We start from the raw sequence: 25,623 nt of genomic DNA, 5'->3' as shown, positions 1-25,623 counted from the left end.
ACTACTGTTTTTGATAAATTTTGCAAAAATTTTGATAAAGTTTGGATGTCAGAGTTGAAACAGGAGTAATCTTGGAGGTAGGACAATGCTATACCTGAAATTTTATAACAAGAGTTTTCCTTTCACATGAGAAAACCAAAAATTGTTAAGAAAGCGTTTACATTGAAAAGAAAATCTCAAATACAAATTTGGGGTTTTATTGTGTAGTGCAAATTTCAGCTAAAATTAGTTACAGCTACTAGCTCTCATTTCTAGGCCTCTGAAATGGAAGAAGCAGTACATAGTGTTCCGATAAAACTCACCAGACTGACCTTTCAGCCTCCACTGTGACACTGAGAGTTTATTGGCTTCTCCTCCATCACTGCTTTATTTTTTATCAGGTTTACATATTAATGCACTTAATAAGTATGCCTAGATCACCAAGAGGATGCATTATCCTCAAGTAACATGAGAAGCTAAATGCTGTGAGATTCATTTCCCACCGTATGGTGGGCACATGCTTGGCAAGTGCTACTCTCTCCTCAGTGTGACATGGACTGACATTACTGTTATGTTTTCCTTGTGCCAAAACCACAAACCACTGAAGTACTGTGACCACAACTACCTGCAATTAACCCTGAGGAAACTGTACTGTAAATCCACTATTGCAAATGGATGTCTTTTGATAGGTATGTCCCCAGAGCTCCACAGGGAACTCAATTGTATGGACAGGACTATGTTAATTGTACACTTCTGAGGATTTCAGGTTGTTCAACACTCAGGGAAGTTTCTGCAGTTTCTTGATCCCACAAGACAGGCTGAGAACTCAGAGATGGAACAGTCATACCTAAGTAACTGTTGTTGGCATGCATGTAGCAGTGGGCTAAAATGAGATTATCAATGTCTAAGCATGACTGGTCACTTTGCACCACACTGCTGAGAGTGTGGCCAGCTGCTCTTAACATCATCTGCAGGAGCTCAGTTTTAGCTCTTCCTCAAATGTGGCTGACTGAAGCTAGCAAATTAAGTCCAGAAGTTCAAATAAAAGCAAAACCAGATAAATCCAGGACAATTGCAGAAGTGCCCATTTCTTAAAAAAAGAGACTAAAAAAAAAATTCAAAGGCATTCTCACCTCCATATCCTCTGCTTACCAAATGAGTTGTTTTATAGTTTTCAAATTGAGGGTAATTAAATGAGAAAACTGCAATATTTCCAAAAGTCAAATAAAGATTAAGGTGGACTCTCTGCCAATAAACCTCACTGGAGATTTATAGCATAGCTGAAAAATCAGCTTAGTTTCAGCATTTGTAAATTATGTTGACTAATGAACCCTGTGGAATAATTTTCACTGGGAGTTGAATGAGACCAAATTGTTGTTGTTATTGTTATTGTTGTAGTTGTTGTTATCTAAAATCCTTTAAAACAGAACTATAATGGGGCAGGAGAGGTAATATTCACATGGTTCTCCTTAAAGACAACAAATGCAGGTGAAGATGGTAGGAAGAGAAGACACAGGAGAAGATAAGCTTATTTATTAAAATATTCTTACATCATATGCTTACCATTTTAATAAATGAATTCTTTTATTCCCCTGGAAAACTACAAATCCTGCAGCTGTGAATCCTAAAAATGTAGTTGTACCGAATGAGTCCTTGAAAGAGAAAAAGAAACATAACAACATAACTTTCCCCTCATCCAATGAGATATTTCTTACTGATACTTAGATATTTCTTACTGATTTCTTACTGATAGCATAAATTGTTACTCCATTCTAGATTACCTTTATTTTGTTTTCCTCTTCAAAACAAATTTTGCCTTCAAAATGTACACTTCTAAAAGAAAGGACAGCTCTTCCAATAAAGACCTCATTTTTTTTCTAGGCATTTAAGTAACAGTATCTTATGCTCTGTTTACAATTACCTATAGTTGACAACAACAGGGACTCCTTTGGTAGACTTACCAAATTCATTGAAAATGTATTTCTATGTATATCCTATTATTAAAAAGAGTAACTACAAAGCAGGGATTTGTATTTGCTTCAACTCTGATATTTTTTAGGATTTCACAATACATTCTTCCTCTGCAAGGTGTTGTGTTGGAAATACTGCTGACAGACAGCATTTACTAATATAAGCTTCTGTTTTGTCTCATGTACTCTTCAGTACAAACCAGAAGAAATAGTGGTACTTGCCTTTCAAATAGAAAAGAAAAATTTTAAAATATAGCTCCACAACAAAAGTTCTGGCTTATCATTTTTGATTAATGATTGAGATGAATTTTGTATTCACTGAATTTTCTGTCCATCTCAAGTTCCGTACCCTCATCTTGCTAAAGATAATCACCTTTATTATGCCTTATGTCTTACCAACAAAGTAAAGGGGAACAGAAACAGGAATAGTTCTGGAGCAGCAGCCACAACACTGAAAGAAGCATGCCATAAGGAATCTGCAAAGAACCTTGTTTTGAGGTTCACTTCCAGAAGGCAGACAAATCTTCCTCAGGCATGGGTGATGAACCTCTGGTTGGGCCCCACACTACAAGCCCTGCCACACAGGTAAAGAAGTAATTCTGAGCCAGTTATGCCTCTGTTTCTGGAATGCCTTTTGAAAATCGGCAGTATAGTTTCAAAGTAAAGTTTACTACATCACTGACTTCATTAAGCTCTGAACCAGTCCCTGTCTTTCACACAGGAAAGTGTGAAACTGACAAAGTATATGCAAAATCTATGTATCTATACAAAAATCTATCTATCTATACAAAAATCTATCTATACAAAATCTATATATACATATATATGTATATACAGTTTTGTGTTAAAGCTGACTACTTAAGGATGATCACTGCCAGAACAGGTAACTAAATAGTACTGCGGTCTCAGCAGAAGAGAATACAAGAGCCAAAGCAAAAGCAGCAGTTAAAACACAAAGCAAGTCAGTCTAAAAATAAACACTGCAGAAGATACAGATACAACCAAGTAATTAAAAATGCACTCATACAAGATATCTCAACTGGTAATTAAAATCACCTTCTTACAGAGGACCACAAAATAACAAAGTGGGAAGTGAGAATGGGAGGTGGGTTTTCCTCCTTGTACATTTGGCTTGCTGTTCTTCCTAAGATTTCCATATTTTGATGGTGGTTGAAAAACTGATATGGCATAGACTGTCAATGTTTTACATTTTCTTGTCAAAATAATGGTGAATCCTGAAAATCTTGGCAAATAAAAAGTATTTTAAACCTGGAGTAATTAAAAGAAACCTTTGCACTAAATGCAAAGAACTTATGGACTATTATCAGAGCTAATGCCATTACAATCTACTAGATTCTCCTGTGATGTTCTTCTGCCTCCTCTGGAGAGACCCTTTTTTTTGACTGATGCAGAAATGTTAACCAGTCAGTGTTCTTCCAAGGATTAAGCATAATATGTAGTTCCAGTGTAGCTTTTTTAGAAATTGCTCCCTATTTGAGCCTGGATAAAAAACAGAGCTAAATCAATTCCATTACTAGCTTTTAACTAAATGTTAGTAAAAATAATGTTTTATTAGAAGTTAGTAAAAAGAACTGTTACCTTGCAAGGATGAGGATCAACACCGTAAGTTTCCAAAGAATTTGCTTTAAGAAGCAAGTTAAATTCAGCAACAGCTGGGCTCTGACCTCTGAAATTACAAAAGAAAAAGGAGTTTGACAGCAAAAAGAAATAGGAGAAAAAGACTTATTGACTGGAGAATTTAAAAGCCTAAGGGCAGAGGAAAGGAAAGTTTCAAACATTCAAACTATTTCAACCATGTTTTGTTTGTAATAAAAAGATAGAAAACTTTTCACATCTTTTCTTCTGCTGAATTGTACATTGCCTTATGTTTTTGTGTAAATTCTGATTTTTTTTATAAATCCTGAGATAACAACAGCAGAATTATCTCATATTTTGAAAATATTTCTTTTGATATACCCTCATGTCAGACTGATTATGAAATAAACCTCAGCATCTTTTTTCCACAAACTCTTGCTCCCCATTTCATTTAAAAGGACTGTGAAGATTAACAAACATTCCTTCCAGTGCAGGGTATAAACACAGCAATCATATTACACTGCCTACTCAGATGTATGTCTAATTATAGCAGTGCCTGCTACCAACATGATAGCTCTGTCAGCATAGATAGAACCTGTCAGCATTTCCATTTCCATTTATACAACCCTATTTTTAGGGTGTCTATAATGAACAGCGAATATACACTAAAGCCCGAAAGTTTTATCTGATATATGGTAACTACTGCCATTACAACAAGCTCTAACACAGATTTACAATGCCCATTCGAAAGTGAACTGTTTCAAGTATTATTTCATTTCTGTATCTGTATAACTAAAGTACATGATTTTGAAAGATAATACAGTTTTATGATAATGAACAGTGCCTAAGACCTTTAGAAAACCAGACCTCATAAATACTTTCCATGCAAATAATTTAAAAAAAAAATGTAAAAAAATAAGAGCCATAAACAAATTTTCAAGGAGCATAGTGATAGTCATAGTTTATTCTGCCCCTGAATTTTTTTGTGAGTCTAGTCTCACACTGTGAATTGTACATAGGAATTAACAGTTAATACTTCAGTGTATATTGTTGTAGCATAATTTCTGTGAAAGCCTGTTACTCTCCATTCGGTAGAAGCCAAAAAGTATAGACATATATATATCCAGCATCTGACTCAAAGTTTAACAATGAAAACAACATCTAGCATGCTTGTGGACATCAAATCCTATTTTGAACACAACAGGATGATGACCTCTGGCAATGTAAGTGTCAATAACCATTTCTGTTACAAAGTTTTAAAATTGCTTATTTTTACTTCACTGTTTATCATGTCCTAGTCAACCCCATAATATTTCTTGGGTTTCTTCAGTATTTATTTGACACTACACAACATTCACTTTATTTCAGACCACATTTTTGTGGATCTTTTCTAAATTTAAAAAAATCTATTAGAGAAGAAGTGGCCTTCTTTGTCTTTCCTGTTTCAGCCTCTTTCTCGCCACTTGCCAGTGGGGAAGATCATGTATTAAGTGGAACACCAAAAATTACAAATGTTTATTTACACATAATAGTTAAGGAGAAAGCAGCACAAAAGCAGCAATCAAAAAAAAAAAGAAAAAAGAAAGAAAAAAAAAAGAAAAAAAAAAGGAAAAAAAAAAAAAAAAAAAAGCTTATTTTTCCACTCAGGTTTTTGGTAGCTCTACTAAGCTTTTACTCAATTTTAAATACTACTAAAGCACAACTTTATATGTCATCACAATGGTAAGACCATAAATGACCCCTAAAAAAACAACAATTTTATTTCATGTACCAGTCAACTGCATTTGACAGAAATAATTAACTAGTTTGACCTAAATTACTTTGAATAGTTATGTCGCATAGTGAAAAGCCAAACAAATAGTTTGGTTGCTTATTAGATATTGGGCCTTAAAAAAACAAAGGATTAAAAAAACGCCTTTTTTAATCCACCTCCATTTGCTGGTACAAATGACAGTTAATCTTCTGGTTTCAGTGGACCAACAAGTGACAAGTAGTTTGCAACACTGCGGTTTGGGGAGTTGGCATATTGAAATGGGGAAAAAAACCTCAACTTGCTACTACTGTTAAAGAGACATTAAAGAAAGTATTATCAGGCTCCCCTCCCATATAGCCTCTGCAACTATGATGATGTTGTGCACATCAAGTAAAACAAGCTGTAGTATTTGGGGGGAAAAAAAGCAGAAGACATAGACAAATTTGATCTTATCCGATTACAGACTAATCAAATGGATACAATGCAAAGCCTTGAAAGAACATCACAAAGCACAAGAGTCAAGGACAATATCAAATGGAAAAATCCTCATTCATCTCTTATCAAAGGATTAACATCTAAGCCTTGCTAATATGCTTTTCATGTGTAACTTAGTAATGAAATCTTTCTTACTAAATAAAAATATAACAGTAACAAATCCTATCAGCAAAGTCAACTTTTTTTTTATCAATCACTGTTCTAACATTAGATATGCCTTTGATTTGCTTTGTTAAAAAGCCTTTAAGCTTTCTATATGCAACAAACAACCTTACACAAGAATTTATAGTGTACTTATTCATGCAAGTGTTTTAGAGTGGAAAAATGGGGAATATTTAGGCAATACATATTTGCTTTTTTAGAATTCAGTACTCTCAGGAAATTCAGGTCTCAGTGCATTTATTGCTTTTGACCTTATTTTTCAGTATTAATTAATATCATATATCATATCATATCATATCATATATCTTAAGGAAAAGATATATTCTCTTTCTATATGTTGCAGGCAATACAGCATCTATCTGTTGCATGGCAAAGATATTGAACAGGACCAAAATAAAGAAACTATTACTCAGAAAAGTTTCTGCATACCATACAAGTGACAAAAAGTGGATTATTTGTGAAATTAGAGCTCCACAGCCATTAGCTATGAATTAATTATTCAACCTCTAGGAATCAATCAATCCAAAAGTTCCTAATAAAATTTTAATGAAACAAATACTTCAATATAACATTTGGAAATATGTAACACACTGTTTTAACTTGAGGCTTATGAGAAGTATGCACTAGAGGATGTAAAAGCTCTTTTTATTGCCCAAAGGGCAAGGAAGTTCAACAGGGAATAACTTCCAGGCTGTGTCACCATGATGGTCTACTTGCTTCACTCACTTCCAATACCAATTCATTCCAGAAGTTTCTCCCCTTCATATTTTTCTTTTGATGTATCCGTTTCATATTAAAGTCATAAATCTTAGTGCAAGTTAAGGATGAAATAGCACTGGATTGAGCATTAACTCCTTTTGACAAAGAAGACCATGTAGCAAAAACAGCAAAGAAAAAGAATTTTCAATGCTATTCTCAGCCCCTTGGTTCTTGAGTGCCATTAGTCATATAATTTGATTTGTCTTCTCTGGTTCTCTTACTGACTTATAAAGTGCTGTGAGATACTACTATTAGCAAACTAGTAATAATAACAATTACAGTCCACCCTTTTGCCTCATCTCTGTGTTAAGAAAATGTACTTGCTGCAGAATACAATAGCAATACTTTCCTAGAGTATGTCCTATCTATGTTTAATTTCTGGACATTTGGGGTTTGTAAGGTGTATGAATGTCTTTTAATAAAACAACACATAAATATGTACCTAATGGTCTGGCCTCTAGAGACATTACATATTCACCTCCATGCAAACCAGGGACACCAGCCATATTTCAACACAGGCTCAGTCTCATCAGCCACTCTTTGCCCTGCCCTGCAATCTTGGACATATTTAACTGTGATCTCAGGAAAGACAACAGTAACAACTTCAAGAAATTAAATATTCTTGCTGTTATATCCCAGAGCTTATAGAGGACATCTCCCAACAGAAATGAGTTACCCAGGGTTCCTTTTAACCTAAAATAATGCTAGAACTCTGCTAAAGAATCAGCACACTTAGCTGCACTATACACTGAACACAGAATTGCTTACCACATGAATAAGTTTTTGCTTTTGCATCTTTAAATCATTTTACATGTAACTGAGACTCCAATTGCTATGAAATTACAGTGCTAATGGTCCTGATCAGCTTTTACTTTAAGGTCAGAATATTTTGGCAGATAGTGGAGATGTTTTTAAATAAAGTCTTTTTGCTACTATTTTTTAGTCACAATAATGGTGCTATGTGGCATTGAAATAAACCTGCTATGATTGCTAATGTTTTAGCTGTAGTGGAAAAAATAGCAGAGTGGTGGTGATAATCTCAAAGAAAAGCAATAAATGACGACACTGGTAAATTAAATTGCATTGTAGTTTATCAGAATAATATGGCCAGCCTCATCGCTTTGCTCAAGCAGCAGTGCAGCTCCCCAGGAAATGCCCAGTCTGGCACTGGCAGAGGAAAGCCTTTAAATGGGCCGGTATATGGAAAGAAACATTATCATCTAGGAAGTAAATGAATTGCTGAAGTTTGCTGAAATATACTAAACTTAGAAAGCTGCAGAACACTTAAATATCAATTTTAACTTTTACTGCAAAGTTGTTTTTCTCCCAGACAAATAGAATCCCAGTAAAACCCAAATAACCACTTTAAAACAATAATCAGACTCTTTTACCAAGTCTATCAAATACATGCATGCTGTGATGGTATGTGCCACTTACATAACTCCTTCTATCAGAACATTTCAAATTACTTGTGTGCCTTCAGAGATCAGACTGAGATGGTGTCTCTGAAGTCTGTGTTCAGACATTTGTATTTCAGCTTTATTTCATAAATTGATGCAGTGGCACAGACAGCTTTAAGTGCATTCAAAGACAGAACACATTTGCAGAAGAGATGCAGTTTTAATTAACCTAATATTAATTTAAAATGTATTCCGATGATACAGAGAAATCTACTAAGCTTTCTAGTTTTATTATCAGAGTAGGTCAATACTTCTGGTCCAGATACATCTAGCCCATAAAGCCTTCTCCAAACAGAGAAGAGGTGAGGAGGGAGTAGGGTGGCAGAGGAAATAGTTCCTTCCAGCTGATGAAGAAATCTGTACATTTTAAAATTTCACAAAGACATCTGAAGATATCAGTGTGTTAGGTATGAAGAACCTGAATCCAAACATCACCATGAGACAGGTAACAACTATCATGATAAAAACAATGACATTTGAAGATCATGTTTATGACCACTCATCCCAGGGAATATAGAAGTAAAAAAAAGCAGCGCAAGCACAAGTGCATATATACACACAAAAAATCTCTCCTAAAGCTAAAAAATTATCCATGTTGTCATAAATTTTACAGCTTTTCATCTCAAGCAGATTATCCTTGCTACTGAGTACTTCCTGGAATTATATAATAAGAAATTCCCATGTATTGATATATCTTTTCCGTTTTTCAAAAGAGAATGGGAAAGACAACTCTTTTGTCTGTGAAGTTTCTCCAGATGACTGCTACAACTGTCTGTTCCATTAAATTTCCACTCAGGGAAAGCTGTGCCTCACCATAAAGCTTCTGGAAATATTCTCTGTACCATGCAAATATTAATCGAACAAAACAACATCTCGCTCTTACTATTTTCTAGTTAGTGAAACCAGAATTACATGAACAGTTCCATGATTTGAATTCGTTTTAAGCTCACTTCTGTCAGAACAGATATGGTTTGGAAGAAAAAAGCTTTGAGGAAATCAGCGCACATGGAATGCTTCAGGTAAAGGACTAGGTGACTACATTCCAACCATCTCTCTGATTCATCCAGATTACAACTGATATGAATTCTGGGAAAATGTAGCAGAATAGAAACAAATTATTCACCTATTACACCACACACAATAATGTTTTGATACTTAGAGAATTAGTTCTTTTTCAAGCAGTGATAGTGGCCAGCATACGGCCTGATAGACAAATCTAAATTACTTCACTGGGAAACTCAGGCAGGATGCGATACCAAAGCTGAAATGCAGAGTCCTCCAAAGTCCTCAGTATATTTTGAATAACCAGGAACTGAAAAGACTTTTGGTCCTGAGGCCTGGAAGGCACTTATCCCTGCAGTGGCCCAAGCCCTACTCTTTTCCAGACATCCCCTGCAGCTGCACATAAACCTCAACAGATCCTTGATCTCCAGAAAAGTGTCTTCTGTCTCCTGTAACATGATTTGCAAGTTTTGGAGAATAGTGTTTGTCCTTTCAATTGAATTCCCTTAGTGTATACAAGGCTGTTAGGTACCAAAGTGATTAAGGGACTACTAGAAGCTAAATTTAAAGTGTACATGAGCGGGCCACCAGCATTACGCATAAAACCATATAATATGCACTTTTCATTGTAAGAAGCACTTAAATGAAACAAATCCACCTTATTCTGGACTAGCTAAACTGAAATTTAGTTTTAGTGCCTTTTTTAATGTATTCAATGTATGCTGAATTTCAATGTACACAGCATGCAAGAAGTTGTTTAATCTTGAATGAAATTATATTAACACCCAAAAAGAAAAGCATTTTCTAGCAACCATTGTCAAGTCTTTTAGGACAGCCTCCCAGACTATACTCAGACAGTAACATTTATAGTTATGCTTGCCAGTGGCTCCACTGACAGCTGCACAAGACCTGGAGAGGCACACGGGTGGAGACTGGGATATCCTGTGCTCCTGCGGGCACCAGTGTAAAAGCCACATGGGAGCTGATGGGATGGCTAAGGGAACACAGTAAGAGTCAAAGGAACACAGGAAATTGAAACATGCTTAAATCCTCACTGAGTAGTTACAATGTAGATGATGCAGCAAAGGATAAAAATGTTATATGCTTTTCAAAACAAATTTAAACAACATTTCTCATTTAGCTTGGATCAAAGACAAGCATTAATTTGCTACTCTAGTTTTCAAGAAAATACTCCCCTTAATGTTTCTGAGATAGTTATTATTGGAAAATGGTGATGATTTCACACCCTCAGAGGAAAATTTTCTTCTCCCAAAAGACAGTCTTTCACATATGATTCCTGCAAAGCATTTGATACACAAAGTAGAGACAAAAGCCTATTCAGTAACACTCAGGTATCTTAAGTCTGCATCCACATTGGCCATTCAAGGGAATAAAAAAACCCTTATATTTACCTATATGAGTTCATCATTGAAAACAGGCATTTGAATAGGTCATGTATCTTTGCAAAAGTAAATATTGGGGGGGGGGGGGGGTTCAGGTAAATTCAAGGCTTTTTACATAACATTTCCATAAATATGTGGTGCAATATTTCATATCAGGACTAAAAATGGAATACTAGTTTTCAGATGGCATAGAAAAATATTTGATTTTCAAGCAGTGAGTTCTTTTAAAAAAGTGAAAAAAAATAGCCCCACTCCCCACTCCTCCCCACAAAAAAAAAAAAAAAATAAAAACCAAAACCAACCGACCAACCAAACAAACAAACAAAAAAAACAGAAGAAAAACCTTACCAAAACATTAGTACTATAAACATGAATTCCTTTATTAGGGATGTATGTCAATATTTCCCTTAGAAATCTCTGTATTTCCTGGTGTCTTACCTCTTGGAGCTCTGGCTGAAAGGTATCTTTTCAAAATTAAGGAAATCTATCAGAGTAAGAAACTCTGTTAAAGGACATAAGACCTGATATTAAGTTCATTAGAAGGTATTTTTTTCTTTTGTTTTTTATCTTGTTCTGTAGCTCCCCCTTCTTTAATGAGGGAAGAATAATTAATTAAAATTCACAAGACAATCGCAACTCAACAATCCTGCCATGAATTTGTTTCTGTCACATTTATATTTTTGCAATTAAGTGCAACAGAAAGTCACATAATGGATTATATTTTGTTAAATCCAGTGATGGCCAGTGAAATCCAGTGATAGCCAAAACCAATAAGAAATAATTACACCCTGTCATGTAGCTGCTTTAAGTAATTAAAAAAGGCTTCTAAATAACACCCAATGGGTCACTGGAAGTACCATACTGTTGCTTCTGAGACATTCCCCTCTTGATCTTCATGCTCCTTTCTAAAGCTAAATTCTTCCATCTTTCTGTAGGAGAGAAGAAAAGGTGGGACCAATGAACAGGTCTTAAGGATGTTGACACAGGATTCAGAGAACTGGCTTCTTCCAAGCCCCAAGGGTTTGGTGATATGGGAGCCTACCTCTGGAGAGAGATGTCATCATCTTTGCTTGTTTACACATGTGAAAAAAACAAAGAATCTGGATCACAGAGCTGAAACTGAGAGGTTACAATTCTGAAGGCAGATGAATGGCAGCTGGATTAAAAAGGCTCTCAATCTCATCTGTTCTTCTCACATGTTAGCTGTCAGCTGTCAGCTAACATGTCACTTGAGTATCTTGTAAGAAAAGACCTGAGGAACCCCTTGCAACTCTTAAAAATACTCACTGAGCAGCACAATATTAATAGTTATCAGAAAATCTGACTTCCTGAAGAATGCATTGAAACACGTGTGCTAAGCAATGCCAGAAAGAAGCCCGTTTTTTCCTGTAATTTTTTTCCGTTAGTTATACCAGTGATAATCTAGCACTGGAACCCTCTCTATATAGTCCATTATATGTCAGAAATGTTTTATTAATTTGTACTGCTAGAATAGAGATCCATGGAATTAAATATCCATAAAGAGGTAAAACTTCCGTGACTGGCAAATGTCTGATGCAAAAAATGTTAGAGGATGATCATTTTGGGGAAGACATAGAGCCGCAGTGGGAAATTACCACATGGCAGCTACCCAGACAGCTCTGAAACTGCCTTTATTCTCTGATAACAGACAAATAGGTAAGGCACACAAGATGCTGACATAAGTAAAGAAAACAGGAAAGAAAGATGGCAGTTCTTGAGGGCTGCAAAGAGCTACAAGCTACTGAGCCCAAAATTTATAACATTCAAATATAGAATAGAAAGCAAATTAAGGAACATATAAGTGAAATATATGAGAAGAATTCTGCTATAAATCATAGTTATGCCTCAACACCTCCTGTTTGTTTTTGTTTGTTTGTTTGTTTGCTTTTTCTAGGAACTAGCAGATCCACAAGCAAAAGAAGTCAGCTTGATACCATCTGATTTCCAAAATACAATAATGAATGGTGTCCCTTGACAAGATTACTGAAGAAATTCAGTAGTCAGTCATGTGCTGAGCAACCACTGATGGGAGGAATTCAGGACCTGGAGAATCGCAGAGGGACCTGTGTGAAAATTTATAACATTTACTGTCACAGGATCAGACGGATTACACCAACAGGAAAGAGGATTTAAAAGATGAGCTAAAAATATGTCTGGTTATTCATAACAGGAGAACTATTATTAGAGACACATAAAAATGCATCTGGTTATACAGAATAGGAGATGATTGCATTCACAAATGATGTGCAGAATTACACATATACATAAAAAAGCAAACCAACACAGAAAAATACATCTTCCTAGTGTTACAAAATATAAAACCCACCAACACTCGCCCACCAGCTTTCCTTCTCTTCTCCTAACTTTAAGTAAAGCACAAGCCTGTTCTTGAAACACTAAATTTATCAGACTTTTCAATAGCACCTTGGCTTAACTGATAAAATATCTCATTTTTAAAGGTTGAATTTATCCTTTGGAAATCTGTAGACACTGTATGGAAAAATACTGACAGTAAAATAAGTTATTCTTATTTTAAAATGTTGTTTCTATGTACAGTGCAGGTTGAACTGCTTTTAAAAATGTTAGATATAAACAATTTAAAACATCATTTCACTGAAAGAAATACAAAGAAAGTTTATAGGTTTCAGGAAAAAAAAAAAGAGAAGACACATTAGTACTGGCAAGCTTATTGTCATGAGTGTTGAACTTGAAAAATATATTTTATAGGCATCTGGAAATAAAAAGCATTTTAAGCTTTAACTCTCCTGAAAAGGAATTTTTCTCCTTTCTTTGCATATGTTGAAATATGAAAACAGAACACAGGGTAAGCAAGTGCAAAGTGCCTTGTAATATTTCAATTAAAAAGTCTTTCTAGTTTATGTAATTAATAAATTGATTTAATTTGATTTTCTGCACATCCTGTGCCTTTCCCCATATTCTGAGGACCATCCTCAACTAAGCAAGATGCCAAGGGCCTCTTAAAATCTCCCTCTAGACACTCTGCATGTCATTCACTGACAACCCTGAAGAGGGTATAGTTGTACAACTCACTGCTCCTTCTCTCCAGAAACTCATTTAACTTAAAAACCAAACGATTGACTAATCTGTTTTCTCCTTTGCCTTCTGTTACAGTACTAAAAGTTTAGGACAGAAAAAAGAGCACACAGAGTTTTGGATCCAACATCCTTAGTCTTCCAAGGAAGTTACTTAAATACATTTCTGTGCAATTCACCACTATGTTAAACACGTACAGATAAAATAACCTAATTATAATTTCAATCAGGTCAATATCTACCAGGAATTTTAGGATCACACTACAGACAGAAATTTCTGAGCAAAAAACATGTGCTACCTAAATGAAAGATGTTATTCCACTAATCAACTAGAGCAGCTCTGATCATGAGACCTGTTCTCACTAACCAGACCTACATTTCAAGCAAATGAAGTCTAAATTACCAGCAGTCATGCAGGAATCAACTATGATTAATGAAGGTTAACAGGCAAAGAAAGCCCCCTAAGCTGAAACTACACTTTCAAATACAGCCTATCATACAGCATGTTGGTAGAGCTTCTATTATAATTCATGGAACAAACCTTCCTAAGTTAACATGTGCTACTTGGAAACAGATAAAAGTATTTCTTAGCTGTCTCTTTACCAAACAGAATTATAAATTACCTGAATTCATTTTTATGCATTTCAGCTATTTTCTTGTCAAGCTTTTGTGACTGCTTGGGAAAAATCTTAAAGTCGCTGATGTAATTCTCTGGGTGTTCATCAGGATCATAATCACCAAGCTCAGCTGAACAGATCCAAAACACAAAACAAAACAGAAAAAATGAATTGCAACATTAATTAACGGGGAAAGAAGTCAGTAAGTGTACTGTAATTCAAGATACTTCTACACTCAGTAAGAATCCAGTATATCTCAAGAAATGCTTCTTTGAGGAATTTATAATTAACTGAAACAACAAAATCCTTATACCTGTCACTTTAATCAATGAGTTTCAAGAGAAGTTCAGCGCCTTATTAACTACTGCATTAATTAGCAATACTGAACTATTTTCTGTGGCAGAAAATGCTCTGTAAAACAGAAGTATTGACAATGTTCCCCTTCAAGAATCTATTTTTCTGGTACCAGGCAGATCTAAAAGAATGGATTCCTGATTCTCCCCTTTTTTCACATGATTTGTCTACACTGGCATGGACTGGTCCTAATTCTGTTCTGGCAAAGAAACACAGGTCACTATGTTAATCAAGGCACCGGGCAGAACTTGATTTCTCTTCTAAAAGATGTGTCACTTAGGTACACAAACCTGACATTTCTGATTTTCTGAATGAGACTCATTTAATTAGTCCTGGGCTCAGTTTTGGTTTGGATACACTGCCTTTTAATGCATTAAGAGCTTTGTTCACCTTAAGGCAGAATAAAGGGAACTTTCACACACATGGTTTACCTAATCAGACATAGATAGATGATTATTCCTCTCTGTACAATTCAAGACATATATCTGAATTTGGTCCTAAGAAAATGATGGAGAGAGGGAAAATAAATTTAAAAAAAAAAGTTAGGGAAAATAAACTAAAATTTCTTTCCCCTTGGATTACATCTTCTATTTTTGTCAGAGATTCCATCATCACACAGATCTTCTTTAACATCAGAAAGGGCATCAAATCACTTTTTCATGCTTACTTCAAACAGAACAGGCTACATTTCCATTCAGGATTCAGAAAGGAGTTTTTCTCTTTTGGTAGGTGGAATCTAACAATGATGCCATACTTCTTCACTAAAATACTAAGATAATGTATTTGGTTTAATTTTTTTAAGCTCCACTTCATTGGCTAACTGGCTGAATTATTTACAACACTTCACAGTGCAAGTCAATACAGGGAAACAGTACAACAACAACAACAGCAAGTTACTGCTAGCTGTAGTCACACAAGTTTTGCATTGCTTATTTGATAGAACCAACATATGAGTGAAGTATTTAAAGAAGCCTGCTGTTCATTCTTACCTTGGACTATACAGGCACCCAAGTAGGCAGCATCAGAAAAGGAACACAGCAAACGGCCATGGAAAATGTCCCTTTTTATTTGTAGATATAAGAGGTATCTGAAATATAATTTTAAAAATTAAGAGACAATGTGCTATCTTTTTGTAACAGATGTAACATATCAGTGTGAAACCAGCTGTGCAACTATTTTGGATCTTCCTCTTGTTATTTCAAATGGCAGTAAAAAGAGGCAGAACACAACCACAAGAAAAAAATAGAGGTAAATAGATTTTTTTCAATAACAGTGAAATAATAAGAGCAAAAATAAAAAAATCCCACATAAAATGTCATAGAACATGTTTTATTTAAAATATATGTATTACAATGCTCATTAATAATGTGAAATAAATTATGGTAATGTAAGCTTGTTTGAGCTTCCTGTTCTCATTATATACAAGTTTACACAAGGAAATCTTTCTCTTACTGTAGGCAAAATAGTGGAGATTTTTTCCTCTTCTCGTTTTGGGGTTTTTTTGGGGTGGTTTTTTGGGTAGTTTTTTGGTTGTTTTGTTTTGTTTTGTTTTGTTTGTTTGTTTGGGGTTTTGTTTGTTTGTTTGTTTTGTTTCTTTGGGTTTTTTTGTTTGATTTAGTTTGGTTTGGTTTTGATTTTTTTGGTTTTCCTTTTTAATCTGTAAAGAATCCCAGATGAAGTTTGAAGTGAGCAGTAACTTCATGAGCCCTAAAGTGCCACAGGCATGGGGCACCTGACTAGCGGGGGGTCACCTCTCCCATTCATCTCTTTCTCTAAAGAAATGGCGAGAAGAAAACGAAAGGTTCTTTCTACCTGTCCTCTGCCTTCTACCACAGAGAGCTTCTATCACTCACAGCTTCTTTCCCAGCACCTAACAGGTTACAGCCACACCATTCAGCCACTTCACCCCTCTGTGAAAATAATCCATTTAAACTTTGCTTCATCTAGACAAAATCTACCATATAGAGGGTTATATCAAGACTCAGTGGCTTCTGCAGACTGTCAGGACATTACTTGATACTGCCAGTCCTCTCCAACCTTGAGCAACATACAGCATAGGAAATAAAAATGTAGTTTATGAAGTTTAACAGTATTTTCAGATATATTTTGTCCAAGTTACCTGCTTCTGTTACCTGGTCATATCATGAGCTTTTGCATCAAAAGCAAGCCTGGAAATACTATCTAAAGGGCAAGAGAAACTTTTCTCCTTTCCTTGGATTTTTCCTGAATACAATAAATGGGATACAGTTATCAATGAGAAAAGCAATCTTCTCTCATTGTAAACACATCCCTTCACTGCATTGCAAGATCTACAGGATCTTTACACTTCTGGGGTTGGTTTTGGTTTTGGTTTTGGTTTTTTTTTTTCAGCACCTTTTTTCCCCCCTGTAATCAATGTCCAGCAACAGCTCACAAATTCACTTCCGTATTTTGGTCACTGCTGTTCTACAGGTAGATCCCAGAGGAACTACCTGTAACAGAGTGTACCAGAGGCCTCACTGAGATGATGTAAAAATTCTTAATCTGCAATGACAGTGTACCAGAAAAGTTTCAGTATATTGATGTAAATACCATATATAACTTGGGCAATTGAGCAGTCCCTATGCAAAAAATTTTGTTAAGATTTCTAGGGTGAAAAAATGGGGTGCCATTTTCCAGAGTGACCATTAGCTTGAGGCCAGACTGTGTGAATACAGTACTTTTAAACAGTGCCCAAAAAACCCACCCAAGATTTCAGAACATGACTTGTTATCCGAGCTGTGAGATGAACAGATCAACATATGTAATTTCTAAGCAAATACTTTGTTGCTGACCACAATCAAAGATTCTCAGTGTTATTTGCCAACAAAACCAAGCTATGTGGGGGTCTGTCAACATAGCTAGAGGGAAGTGATGCCATCCAGGGGGACCTTAACAGGCTTGGAAAAAAAGCCTGTTTCCACACATATCTGTGGAAACCTCATGAAGTTCAACAAGGCCAACTCTATAGTCCTGCACATGGGTCAGAGCAATCCAAAGCACAAATACAGGCCAGAGGGAGAATGAATTGAGAGCACCCCTGAAAAGAAGGACTTGGGGATGTTGGTGGATGAAAAGCACAACATGACCCAAGAGGGTGCAATGACTGCCCAGAAAGACAATCTTATATTGGGCAGCATCAGAAGAGGTGTGAGCAGCAGGTCAATGGAGAGGATTCTGCCCCTCTACTCTGCTCTGCTGAGACCCCACCTGGAGTACTGCATCCAGATCTGGGGTCTGCAATATAAGAAAGAGGTGGACTTGTTGGAACAAATCCAGAGAAGAGCCACCAAATTGATCAGAGGGCTGGAGCACCTGTCCTATGAAGACAGGCTGAGATCTCCAAAGCAAGAAGGGCAGCCTGGAACAGGACTAAAACTTTAGAGCTCTTTCAAATGAAGAAGATAAATGTATTTTCAATTGAAAGGAATTTTTGCACATTTTGCCAAAGGCTAACTGAACTTCAGATACTTCCTGTAATCCTGATATAGTAATTTATGACCCAGGTCAGCAAAAACTTATGAATACATACCTGACTCCTAAATTCACTGAGGTGTATATACTTAAAACTGTATACACTTACAGAAATAACTTGCAAAATCAGATCTGATTTTGCTTCTTCATGTGTCCCTCCACCATAGCTGTTTTTTCCAAGCCCAGGCATATCCTTATAACCTGATTTACAGCTTAAGTATTCAAGCTTAATAAGAAGCTAGTAAACTTATGCTTATATTCACAAATGTCTCTCATTGGAATAACCTCATTTCCATCTATTATCTCTTTGCAGTACAGATGACTCAACTTCAGATCAGCCAAACTTTTCCTGCCATGCAGATTAAGAGTCAGCAATATGTATTCTTGTTTTTAAGCAGGCATCATGAGCCCCAGGGACCATGTTGGTAGCTGCTTAACAGTCAATTTATCTATTTTAAGACGTTCAGTGAGGCAAGAAAGCTTTCCCACAGACAAACATTGTGATTTGGCCACATAGTGATTTTTTTATTTTGTTCAAGTCACTTCATACAGTTTATTCCCATAGCAATGTATCTCCCAGTGTTGTTCAGTCTTTCCAGCTGACAGATATGGTCACCTCCAGAGATCCAGCAATTCTTCAGAAATTGATACCTCAGCATGGTGTCTGACTTTGACTCACTACTCTTTTCCATGGTGCTGTATGTACTCAGGTACAGAGTGGCAGAAGGCAAATGAATGTGTTTACAATATTCCTGGATTGGGTGTCCTTCTGCCCAGAAGAATTTTTGAGTTCTTTATATATATTATTCTTAAAACCAACTTTGTATTTGTCTTCCACAGTAGATATCACCAAATACACTGCAGGAGCACCGGTTTCCTGACAAAGCATGAATCTCCATTAAATACTAACTACTACGTAGAAGTATGTAATATCACAAATAAGAGAACATATTTTCTATGCTTTACAGAGCCATGAAAAGAAAAGGGCTGAACATGAGCCAGCAGCGTGTCCAGGTGGCCAAGAAGGCCAATGGCATCCCAGCCTTTATCAAGAACAGTGTGTCCAGAGGAACTAGGGAAGTCATTCTCCTTCTGTACTCAGCACAGGTGGGGCCACACCTATAGTCTTGTGTCAAGTTTTGGGGCCCTCACTTCAAGAAGGCCAATGAGGTGATGGAAGAGGAAGGAACTGGAGCACAAGTGCTACAAGGAGGCAGCTGAGGGAGCTGGAGTTGTTTTGCCTGGAGAAAGGAGGCTCAGGGGAGACCTTATTGTTCTCCACAATTATTTGAAAGGAGGGTGCAGCCAGGTGGAGCTTGGTCTCTTCTCCCAGGCAACCAGTGACAGTTCAAGAGGAAACAGTCTTAAGCTGCACCAGGGGAAGTTTAGGTTGGACATTTGGAAGAAGTTCTTCACAGAAGGGGTGACTGGGCACTGGAATCGGCTGCCCAGGGAAGTGGTGAAGTTACCATCCCTGGAGGTGTTTAGGGAAACACTGGATGTGGCACTTGGCGCTATGGTCTAGTTGACTGTAGGTTGTGTTAGGTCATAGGTTAGACTTGATGATCTCAGATGTTTTTTCCAACCTAGTTAATTCTGTGATGCCTGAGGAGGCTGTGAACTCATGGGAGGCCTGTGGAGAGAGGAGCCCCCACTGGAGCAGCCTGTCCTTGGAGGATTGCACCCTGTGGAAGAGTGACCTATGCTGCAGCAGTTTTGGGAGGGACTCACATTGAAGCAGGTCACTGAGAGCTGCTGCTCGAGAGATGGGCTCACATCAGAGAAGTTAATGGAGAACTGTCTCCCACAGTGCAGGAGGGGAAGGTCCCCTCTCCCTGAGCAGTGGAAGAAACAACTTGTGATGAATAACCCATAACCCATTTCCCATTTCTTGGTGCCATTGAAGGAGAAGGTAGAGTTGGGAAGGACAGAGGGCTGGGGGGGGAAGGTATTTTTAAGGTCTTATTTTACTTCTCATTATCCTGCTCTAATTTTTTAGTAAGAAATTCAGTTACTGTCTCAAATTGCACCCTCTTTTCCCCATGATGGTATTTGGTGAGTGATCTCTCCTGGTCCTTATTTCAATTCATGGACCCTTCATTACATTTTCTCTCCCGTGTGAGATGTCTACCTGTGGAGAAATGTGAGAGAAAGGCTTTGGCTGATGCCAGGTATGCTGTCAGAAGCTACAAGGAGCATCTTCTTGTAGCAGGTGCAAGAACACAGTACAAGGAGCATCACTCTTCTACTAATTCTGAGCATATTTCTCCATTTAAAAGATTATACAAACCATTCAAAAGTATATATACAGACTGCTTGTGTTGCAGTCTGCTGAGCCTCCAGTGTATATGCAGAGGCCAAATCATTTGGAAAAATAAGTTAAATCCTTGCCACTTTCTCATCTCAATTTTTTAAAAGGCATTGGGAAAACTGCCTAATTAAAAAGAAAAAAATGTATCTTTAGTCTTTCTCAAACATGTTTCAAATGTGCAGCCTTGGTGCTCTGCTGTGGAAACTTTTTCCAGAAATAAGGACAGATCTTCTAAATCCATGTTGACCTCCATTAAGATGATGAGCTGAGAAGCACTGAAGTGCATTAAGATTTGGACTTCAGCGACAAGTTGGGTTTCAGGTGGTCTATTACTACATAAGCAAGAGAGATCAAGGCAACAATTCTCATGGCCTTTGAAGATAACTTGTGAATTACGATCCTAACACCAGCTCACTCTAGAGAAAACAGTGACCAAGGACCACAGAGACCCTCCCTTCCATAGTAAGAGGCAGAAATATTTTCCACAGAATTTCCCCTTTAACAATAGTATTTCAGAGTGCCTTGACATCCAAAGGCAGACACGGATTTTATTTCAAAAGCATAGCTATGAAAATGGTTATTAATTAAAACGAGAGAAGATGAAAGTAAGTGGCTGGAAAGGTACAATATGACTGACAATGTTCTTAGTTGTCCTTAGCACTGTAATAAAATGCAGTGACAGGCAAGAACGCAGCATCAGCTGTTGCCCAAGGCACTCCTGACCTCTGAACATACAGAGTGCACATGTTTTCAGACAACTGCAGGGGCTTTATTCTGTGATATCATAGACGTAGTGATGACTTCAGGTAGGTCATTCTCCACCTTCATTTTCTGAAAATAGTTTCACATGTTAAACCACAGAGCAAGTCAAGGATTACAGACAAGCCCAACCTATAGGTTTGGCTCTTAAATTTTCTTCCTGCAAGTGATGTCTAAATCCTGAATAGTATCTCTAACCATGTTACACTTTCACAGAAATCAAACCTTTACCCCATAGACACAAAGCTTCATGTACTGAGCAGATGATTTTTTCACAAGAGCTTTTTCTATGGAAGAGTAGGAAAACCAGTTCTTTTTAAGACTTGTAAGTCTCTCTGATGTTTCTAAGATGCTTCATTAAAGATTTATTCCTATAAAGCTTTTAAAAAGATTGGATCAACAATAATCCATATGAGAGATTAACCACAGGGTTAATTAATGTTTTGAAACAGAGTGGTATAGCAATGTGATAGAATGTCTTACTGTAACTTAATTTCATTATTTAAATGGGGACCACAGACATCCATCAGATTTCCACCCAGCTGAAGAAGTGGGAGAGCAGCTCTGACATCCATAGGCACGGACAGTAACAGAAATGCAAAACACTACTTTCACTCAGTTGACTGTACATACAGCTGCAAAGTACAGATGGTTTTTAAGTCAAAGAGTGACAATATTAATTTATTTTCAAAACATCTTAAGAACATACAGCAAAAAATATGATTGTCAAGTGAACACAGCAGCACTAAAAAAAAGGCAAAGGAAAATTCTACCAAGAAGCCAACTAGTCCTCAAGGTTTCATGACTGTCCTCTGTAAAATGCTAATGAAAATTCTTCTGCTTGAATTTCACCAATCATTGCAATTCAAAGGAAAGAAAAATAACTCTAGCCAATCTAGAGCATCACCTAGAATCTGACCCTCTGCTTTGGTCATGAAGCAAATTCTCAGAGATGAGTTACATGACTGCACTTCACTTGCTCATTTCAGGAGCATTTCCTGTATTTTGTTATTATGTAAGATATATGGCAGAGATGAAGCAAAGCTTACCAAATAACAACATTGGGAAACTTTTGAGATGATCAGATACATGTTGAATTAATGATGTCTCAAATTGTTTTTTCTTTTTAAGCTCTTATTGGTATTAATTTTTATAAAAGACTGTAACCCATTTTTCACACAACAATTTTGACTTTAAAAATTTATTTGAAATATTCCAGCAAAGACTAAAACATACTCACAGCATAATAAACATCAATGAGCCAATTCTTGGTGCTTTGTATTTCAGTAAAACTTATCCTGGGAGGATATCCAAGTTTTTAAAAAGTCATTTAATTTAGACTCTTGAATGAGAAAGGTCTACACTATCATACTCTGGATCATAAAAGGTAAAATGTTCATCCAAGGACAAACAGTAGCAAATAATGAAAATCCATTGACTTCCTGGTTTACAACCTGTTCACTCAGCTGTACAATTTCAGTATCTCATCCAAGATAAATAGCTATAAAATAACAGCATGCTCCAGCTGTTCTATACAAACTACAAATGTACCATTCAGCAGAACACAAGCTGTTTCTGAAACTTTCAGTATGAGGCCAGTGACAATGGGATCCCCCATGTTCTTGAAGTGACTTGTGAGCACAAGCACATGCAGTGCTTGGGGAAATAATCAACCAAGAACCGAAGGCAACAAGTGCTGAGGCACTCAGTGCTTCTGCAGCACGCAGCCAGCAGTCAGCAGCATGGCCTGCTCACAAACAAGGTGGTAAAGCATACACGTGGCACAGAGCTCAAAAGAGCTACTTTCCTACATTTCCCTGCCATGTACACTTCTTGGAAAAATGCCCAGAGCAACAGAATATTCACAATGGCCAGGAGAAAAGACAAAGCTCTCATTCATTAAGCATAACTGAGCTGTTGTACAACTCTGTTTTCACAGCAAAAATTTCAAAATTCCAACACAAGCAGCAAGAATTCTTACCCTCCAGAGCAGCTGTACTGAAAAATATGAATATATTGCACCTCTATATCAGTTTGTTTAAGATCTGCCACTAGTTTAAAAATATTATCTTATTTGTATCCCAAAGACACACCCAAGAGAAAATTAAGTGAGACTATACATAAATGTCTTGAAATAGTTAGGGCTGAATTAAATTTTCCAGATTATTTCAGGGGAATTAAGAAAAAAAAAAAAAAAGGAAGGAAAGAAAGATAAAAGAAAGCAAAAGGGGAAGGGAAGTTCAGGGAAGGGAAGGGAAGGGAAGGGAAGGGAAGGGAAGTTCAGGGAAGGGAAGGGAAGGGAAGTTCAGGGAAGGGAAGGGAAGTTCAGGGAAGTTCAGGGAAGTTCAGGGAAGTTCAGGGAAGGGAAGTTCAGGGAAGGGAAGGGAAGTTCAGGGAAGGGAAGGGAAGTTCAGGGAAGTTCAGGGAAGGGAAGTTCAGGGAAGTTCAGGGAAGTTCAGGGAAGGGAAGGGAAGGGAAGGGAAGGGAAGGGAAGGGAAGTTCAGGGAAGGGAAGTTCAGGGAAGGGAAGTTCAGGGAAGTTCAGGGAAGGGAAGTTCAGGGAAGTTCAGGGAAGGGAAGTTCAGGGAAGGGAAGTTCAGGGAAGGGAAGGGAAGTTCAGGGAAGGGAAGGGAAGTTCAGGGAAGGGAAGGGAAGGGAAGGGAAGGGAAGGAAGGGAAGGGAAGGGAAGGGAAGGGAAGGGAAGGGAAGGGAAGGGAAGGGAAGGGAAGGGAAGGGAAGGGAAGGGAAGGGAAGGGAAGGGAAGGGAAGGGAAGGGAAGGGAAGGGAAGGGAAGGGAAGGGAAGGGAAGGGAAGGGAAGGGAAGGGAAGGGAAGGGAAGGGAAGGGAAGGGAAGGGAAGGGAAGGGAAGGGAAGGGAAGGGAAGGGAAGGGAAGGGAAGGGAAGGGAAGGGAAGGGAAGGGAAGGGAAGGGAAGGGAAGGGAAGGGAAGGGAAGGGAAGGGAAGGGAAGGGAAGGGAAGGGAAGGGAAGGGAAGGGAAGGGAAGGGAAGGGAAGGGAAGGGAAGGGAAGGGAAGGGAAGGAAGGGAAGGGAAGGGAAGGGAAGCTGTTCCCCAAACAGCTACTATTCATAGCAAAATTAAAAACCATAAAAAACCTATTTTTTCATCTTATAAAAAATCTCCATACCCTTAAAAAATTCTCTCCCCAAGTAAACTAAAAAAAAAGTATTTTAAAAACAATAAACTAAGTAAAAATCTTAAGTTTAGTTCCTTTACATTATCAATAAGAAAAAAAATGTGAGGAAAAAAGTGTTCTAAAAAATTTATTTTAATTCTTGCTACTTTTTTTCCTTCTAATTAGTTTTAATAATTTTTTCATACGCTTTTAAAATTTTAAACCTGCTTTACTTTTCTCCTAATTCTATCTCACAATAAAAAAAAGTATATTAATAACTAACCAGCACTAAACCCACCACATTCTTTAATACATTAACAAAAAAAAAGTCAAAATTAAAAAAAATCTTAAATTAACAAACCAAAACCACTGCACAAAATTAATGTTTCCACCCAATTGCAAACTAAAACCACCACATTTGCAAAGCACATTAAATGTACAGACTAAAAAAGAACAAAAAAAAAATAACCACAAAACAAAAAATACCTGGTGAGCTCTTCTTTAATCTTCAAGGGTTCATGTGGGTAGAATTTCACTCTAAAGCACATGGTATATGGTGGATGAGCTGAAACATTATAAAGAAAAAGCATGAGAACTGTGGGAAACAAACATTGCTTAAGCCACTCTGAAGGAGTGACCTTAAAGTCACTTACTAATGATTAGTTTAGGCAGAAATTCAAACAAGAGCATTATTATATATGCTTTATTTTGGGGTGGCCTTTTGTTTGGCTAATGATAAGTGGTAAGCAATGATAATACTACACAATTGAAGAAACAATTTAGTTAATGAAACTAAAGACAGTGGAAATATTTCTGTTCCTAGTATTTAGTAAGTTTATAGTACCTAAGTCTGAGCAATGGTACCAATACCAGGCCTGATGTACAATCTTTTCAATAGAAAAGAAAGAGGGGAAAAAGAAAGGGGAAAGGGGAAAGGGGAAAGGGGAAAGGGGAAAGGGGAAAGAGGAAAGCATCACAACATCAGGAAATATTTCAATTTTGCAATCAATGCCTCTCAGGCAGTTTGATTCAGAGCAAAGTGCAGATCTACAATATTCTAGTTAGTTTTATTATATTTTGGTCTTGATATATTCTCAGTGTACACAGACAAGTTTAAATTTCCAAAGCCTTGAAGAGATTGTGCTTTTACAGCAGGAAAAGGGGAAAGCAAAAGAAAAAGGCAAGAAAAAAATTACGGAAAAAATGGAAGACAATACCAAGTGAAATCAATAACTTCTTTTTAAATTGTGAATTATAACAGCAATTAGTAAGCTACCAGGACATTTTATTGTACTATCTTCTTA

The 25,623-nt window shown here is 36.9% G+C and overlaps 1 protein-coding gene across 4 annotated transcripts in view; it reads right to left on the bottom strand.

Annotated features, from left to right (window-relative positions):
* FRMD3 (FERM domain containing 3) overlaps positions 1-25,623 on the bottom strand; it is a 123,544-nt gene that overhangs the window by 21,195 nt on the left and 76,726 nt on the right. For all 4 annotated transcript variants that reach the window (XM_053931588.1, XM_053931589.1, XM_053931592.1 and 1 more), the window contains 5 exons: positions 24,806-24,884; positions 15,614-15,711; positions 14,277-14,400; positions 3,549-3,636; positions 1,543-1,631 (listed from right to left, as the gene is read on the bottom strand). In XM_053931588.1, the coding sequence (XP_053787563.1) occupies positions 1,543-1,631; positions 3,549-3,636; positions 14,277-14,400; positions 15,614-15,711; positions 24,806-24,884 (478 nt within the window). The remainder of the gene's footprint in view (positions 1-1,542; positions 1,632-3,548; positions 3,637-14,276; positions 14,401-15,613; positions 15,712-24,805; positions 24,885-25,623) is intronic.

The sequence above is a fragment of the Vidua chalybeata genome, chromosome Z (genome assembly GCF_026979565.1).
Source record: "Vidua chalybeata isolate OUT-0048 chromosome Z, bVidCha1 merged haplotype, whole genome shotgun sequence".
Lineage (NCBI taxonomy): Eukaryota > Metazoa > Chordata > Aves > Passeriformes > Viduidae > Vidua > Vidua chalybeata.
Note: the sequence above shows the minus strand (reverse complement) of the source record. Positions and strands in the feature narration are given on the sequence as shown.